Source organism: Cyprinodon tularosa, unplaced genomic scaffold, assembly GCF_016077235.1.
Source record: "Cyprinodon tularosa strain WSP-4 unplaced genomic scaffold, ASM1607723v1 ctg859, whole genome shotgun sequence".
Taxonomy (NCBI): domain Eukaryota; kingdom Metazoa; phylum Chordata; class Actinopteri; order Cyprinodontiformes; family Cyprinodontidae; genus Cyprinodon; species Cyprinodon tularosa.
Genome location: NW_024039628.1, coordinates 1,771 through 7,500, shown reverse-complemented (window position 1 = coordinate 7,500; position 5,730 = coordinate 1,771). Strand labels below are relative to the sequence as shown.

The 5,730-nt window shown below is 46.2% G+C and overlaps 1 protein-coding gene across 1 annotated transcript in view; it reads left to right on the top strand.

The window, feature by feature from the left end:
* The window catches only part of LOC119775227 (solute carrier family 12 member 9-like), a 12,162-nt gene extending 6,775 nt beyond the window's left edge, over positions 1 to 5,387 (top strand). The window contains exons 2-3 of the mRNA XM_038273127.1: positions 1 to 26; positions 5,194 to 5,387. The exon at positions 1 to 26 is cut by the window's left edge and continues 109 nt beyond it. Coding sequence (XP_038129055.1) covers positions 1 to 26; positions 5,194 to 5,372 — 205 coding nt within the window. The 3' untranslated portion in view covers positions 5,373 to 5,387. The remainder of the gene's footprint in view (positions 27 to 5,193) is intronic.
* Positions 5,388 to 5,730: the final 343 nt, after the last annotated feature.

Here is a 5,730-nt window from a genome sequence, read left to right as displayed (position 1 = left end):
AGCGCTGGACGCTGGAGGGGCCTACTGTATCCTGCTCACACGCTCACACGCCGTCATGTGAGCGTCTGCATGTGACAGTCAGTGCAGGGACATTATCGGCCGTCTGGGCGCGGTGCAGACCGCCATGGCAGTCTGCATGTTCCCCACTGATCCCCTGGAAACCAGCCGCAGTCAGTCAGTCAGTCAGTCAGTCAGTCAGGCTGGGCTGAGGCTGAAACCAGGATCCTGTGATGCAGGGAGAAGGAGGCAGACATGGAGCAGATCAGTCTGACGTTCTTTATCTCCAGCATGTTGGCAGATTTCCTGCTTTCTGCTTCCTGATGCTTTGGATCAGACTGAAGCTGAGAGCTTCCAGGAGTCGCTCTGTTTACCTTAGTTCTATGTTTTCTCTACGTTAGAATAAAACCAATGGCAGGAAGAACAGAACCCATCTGGTTTCCTTTGGTGAATGCTCACATTACAGCCTGTTTCAGCGTACTTCAGTTGGTTTCAGCGTACTTCAGTTGGTTTCAGCGTACTTCAGTTGGTTTCAGCGTACTTCAGTTGGTTTCAGCGTACTTCAGTTGGTTTCAGCGTACTTCAGTTGGTTTCAGCGTACTTCAGTTGGTTTCAGCGTACTTCAGTTGGTTTCAGCGTACTTCAGTTGGTTTCAGCGTACTTCAGTTGGTTTCAGCGTACTTCAGTTGGTTTCAGCGTACTTCAGTTGGTTTCAGCGTACTTCAGTTGGTTTCAGCGTACTTCAGTTGGTTTCAGCGTACTTCAGTTGGTTTCAGCGTAATTCAGTTGGTTTCAGCGTACTTCAGTTGGTTTCAGCGTACTTCAGTTGGTTTCAGCGTACTTCAGTTGGTTTCAGCGTACTTCAGTTGGTTTCAGCGTACTTCAGTTGGTTTCAGCGTACTTCAGTTGGTTTCAGCGTACTTCAGTTGGTTTCAGCGTAATTCAGTTGGTTTCAGCGTACTTCAGTTGGTTTCAGCGTACTTCAGTTGGTTTCAGCGTACTTCAGTTGGTTTCAGCGTACTTCAGTTGGTTTCAGCGTACTTCAGTTGGTTTCAGCGTACTTCAGTTGGTTTCAGCGTACTTCAGTTGGTTTCAGCGTACTTCAGTTGGTTTCAGCGTACTTCAGTTGGTTTCAGCGTGCTTCAGTTGGTTTCAGCGTACTTCAGTTGGTTTCAGCGTGCTTCAGTTGGTTTCAGCGTACTTCAGTTGGTTTCAGCGTACTTCAGTTGGTTTCAGCGTACTTCAGTTGGTTTCAGCGTGCTTCAGTTGGTTTCAGCGTACTTCAGTTGGTTTCAGCGTACTTCAGTTGGTTTCAGCGTACTTCAGTTGGTTTCAGCGTACTTCAGTTGGTTTCAGCGTAATTCAGTTGGTTTCAGCGTACTTCAGTTGGTTTCAGCGTAATTCAGCGTACTTCAGTTGGTTTCAGCGTACTTCAGTTGGTTTCAGCGTACTTCAGGGTACTCCAGCGTATTTCAGCGTGTTTTAGCGTGTCTCTTTGTACATCAGAGTGTTTTAACGTACTTCAGGGTACTCTAGCGTACATTAGAGTGTTTCAGCGTACTTCAGGGTACTCCAGCGTATTTCAGAGTGTTTCAGCGTACTTCAGGGTACTCCAGTGTATTTCAGAGTGTTTCAGCGTACTTCAGGGTACTCCAGTGTATTTCAGAGTGTTTCAGCGTACTTCAGGGTACTCCAGTGTATTTCAGAGTGTTTCAGCGTACTTCAGGGTACTCCAGTGTATTTCAGAGTGTTTCAGCGTACTTCAGCGTACTTCAGGGTGCTCCAGTGTATTTCAGAGTGTTTCAGCGTGCTTCAGTTGGTTTCAGCGTACTTCAGTTGGTTTCAGCGTACTTCAGGGTACTCCAGCGTATTTCAGCGTGTTTTAGCGTGTTTCTTTGTACATCAGAGTGTTTTAACGTACTTCAGGGTACTCTAGCGTACATTAGAGTGTTTCAGCGTACCTCAGGGTACTCCAGTGTACTTCAGAGTGTTTCAGCGTACTTCAGGGTACTCCAGTGTATTTCAGAGTGTTTCAGCGTACTTCAGGGTACTCCAGTGTATTTCAGAGTGTTTCAGCGTACTTCAGCGTACTTCAGGGTACTCCAGCGTATTTCAGCGTGTTTCAGCGTACTTCAGGGTACTCCAGTGTATTTCAGAGTGTTTCAGCGTAGTTCAGGGTACTTCAGGGTACTCCAGTGTATTTCAGAGTGTTTCAGCGTACTTCAGGGTACTCCAGTGTATTTCAGAGTGTTTCAGCGTACTTCAGGGTACTCCAGTGTATTTCAGAGTGTTTCAGCGTACTTCAGGGTACTTCAGGGTACTCCAGTGTATTTCAGAGTGTTTCAGCGTACTTCAGGGTACTCCAGTGTATTTCAGAGTGTTTCAGCGTACTTCAGGGTACTCCAGTGTACTTCAGAGTGTTTCAGCGTACTTCAGGGTACTCCAGTGTATTTCAGAGTGTTTCAGCGTACTTCAGGGTACTCCAGTGTATTTCAGAGTTTTTCAGCGTACTTCAGCGTACTTCAGGGTACTCCAGCGTATTTCAGCGTGTTTTAGCGTGTTTCTTTGTACATCAGAGTGTTTTAACGTACTTCAGTGTACTCTAGCGTACATCAGAGTGTGTCAGCGTACTTCAGGGTACTCCAGTGTATTTCAGAGTGTTTCAGCGTACTTCAGGGTACTTCAGGGTACTCCAGTGTAATTCAGAGTGTTTCAGCGTACTTCAGCGTACTTCAGGGTACTCCAGCGTATTTCAGCGTGTTTTAGCGTGTTTCTTTGTACATCAGAGTGTTTTAACGTACTTCAGTGTACTCTAGCGTACATCAGAGTGTTTCAGCGTACTTCAGGGTACTCCAGTGTATTTCAGAGTGTTTTAACGTACTTCAGGGTACTTCAGGGTACTCCAGCGTACATCAGAGTGTTTCAGCGTACTTCAGGGTACTCCAGTGTATTTCAGAGTGTTTCAGCGTACTTCAGGGTACTCCAGTGTATTTCAGAGTGTTTCAGCGTACTTCAGGGTACTCCAGTGTACTTCAGAGTGTTTCAGCGTACTTCAGGGTACTCCAGTGTATTTCAGAGTGTTTCAGCGTACCTCAGGGTACTCCAGTGTATTTCAGAGTGTTTCAGCGTACTTCAGCGTACTTCAGGGTACTCCAGCGTATTTCAGCGTGTTTTAGCGTGTTTCTTTGTACATCAGAGTGTTTTAACGTACTTCAGTGTACTCTAGCGTACATCAGAGTGTTTCAGCGTACTTCAGGGTACTCCAGTGTATTTCAGAGTGTTTCAGCGTACTTCAGGGTACTCCAGTGTATTTCAGAGTGTTTCAGCGTACTTCAGCGTACTTCAGGGTACTCCAGCGTATTTCAGCGTGTTTTAGCGTGTTTCTTTGTACATCAGAGTGTTTCAGCGTACTTCAGGGTACTCCAGTGTATTTCAGAGTGTTTTAACGTACTTCTGGGTACTTCAGGGTACTCCAGCGTACATCAGAGTGTTTCAGCGTAATTCAGGGTACTTCAGGGTACTCCAGTGTATTTCAGAGTGTTTTAACGTACTTCAGTGTACTCCAGCGTACATCAGAGTGTTTCAGCGTACTTCAGGGTACTCCAGTGTATTTCAGAGTGTTTCAGCGTACTTCAGGGTACTCCAGTGTATTTCAGAGTGTTTCAGCGTACTTCAGCGTACTTCAGGGTACTCCAGCGTATTTCAGCGTGTTTCAGCGTACTTCAGGGTACTCCAGCGTACATCAGAGTGTTTCAGCGTACTTCAGGGTACTCCAGTGTATTTCAGAGTGTTTCAGCGTACTTCAGCGTACTTCAGGGTACTTCAGGGTATTCCAGTGTATTTCAGAGTGTTTCAGCGTACTTCAGCGTACTTCAGCGTACTTCAGGGTACTCCAGTGTATTTCAGAGTGTTTCAGCGTACTTTAGGGTACTTCAGCGTATTTCAGAGTGTTTCAGCGTACTTCAGGGTACTCCAGCATATTTCAGAGTGTTTCAGCGTACTTCAGGGTACTCCAGTGTATTTCAGAGTGTTTCAGCGTACTTCAGGGTACTCCAGTGTATTTCAGAGTGTTTCAGGGTACTCCAGTGTATTTCAGAGTGTTTCAGCGTACTTCAGGGTACTCCAGCATATTTCAGAGTGTTTCAGCGTACTTCAGGGTACTCCAGCGTACATCAGAGTGTTTCAGCGTACTTCAGGGTACTCCAGTGTATTTCAGAGTGTTTCAGGGTACTCCAGTGTATTTCAGAGTGTTTCAGCGTACGTCAGGGTACTCCAGCATATTTCAGAGTGTTTCAGCGTACTTCAGGGTACTCCAGCGTACATCAGAGTGTTTCAGCGTACTTCAGGGTACTCCAGTGTATTTCAGAGTGTTTCAGCGTACTTCAGCGTACTTCAGGGTACTTCAGCGTATTTCAGAGTGTTTCAGCGTACTTCAGGGTACTTCAGGGTACTCCAGCATATTTCAGAGTGTTTCAGCGTACTTCAGGGTACTCCAGCGTACATCAGAGTGTTTCAGCGTACTTCAGGGTACTCCAGCGTACATCAGAGTGTTTCAGCGTACTTCAGGGTACTCCAGTGTATTTCAGAGTGTTTCAGCGTACTTCAGCGTACTTCAGGGTACTCCAGTGTATTTCAGAGTGTTTCAGCGTACTTCAGCGTACTTCAGGGTACTCCAGTGTATTTCAGAGTGTTTCAGCGTACTTCAGCGTACTTCAGGGTACTCCAGCATATTTCAGAGTGTTTCAGCGTACTTCAGCGTACTTCAGGGTACTCCAGTGTATTTCAGAGTGTTTCAGCGTACTTCAGCGTACTTCAGGGTACTCCAGTGTATTTCAGAGTGTTTCAGCGTACTTCAGCGTACTTCAGGGTACTCCAGCATATTTCAGAGTGTTTCAGCGTACTTCAGGGTACTTCAGCGTATTTCAGAGTGTTTCTTTGTACATCAGCATGTTTCTGCGTACTTCAGCGTACTTCAGCGTGCTCATAACTTATCCAACGTATGCCTGCGTTTTAGCTTTTTCGTACGTCAGGTATTCGCTGGTCTAAAGGTTTTTATTTCTTATTTACGTCAAACTTCCTAAAAACAGGGCGAGTATTTCCTCTCCGTTCATCAGTGAAGCAGAAATGAGAAGCTGTGGAAAAGCAGACGGCTGCGTGGCACCATCACTGTGAACTTCTCCTTAAGGTGATGCTCAGATATGATCAGCCGCGCTCTGGGTCCAGAGTTCGGTGGCAGCATCGGCCTCATGTTCTTCCTGGCTAATGTGTGCGGCAGCGCCCTCTATGTGCTGGGTCTGGTCGAAGCCATCCTGGGAACCTTTGGAATACCAGAAGGTAAGCTGGAGCTTTGGTTGCTCTTTCTGTTGATTTACTGAACCCTGTCCTGCAGAAGCGCTAACAGCCGCTAAGCTGTTTCACATTCAGCCCAAAGATGCAGGTCCAAGGCTCCATGGTTTCCATGGAAACAGGAAGCTGAGGCAGAGACAGCAGATCGCATCCCTTTAAAATGACCCAATGAGTCTGAGCCTCGTTAGGCTCTGACTTAACGAGGAGAGCAGGGCTGACAGGTCAGTGAGGAGTAGAGCAGCGCGATGCATCAGATCGAGCCTCTTAAACGACTAAAGATTAGCAGAAAAATCCACCTTTAATTCCAGATTATTTTAGTCATTTTCTGCCCAGTAATCAGTAAAATCCACCTTTAATTCCAGATTATTTTAGTCATTTTCTACCCAG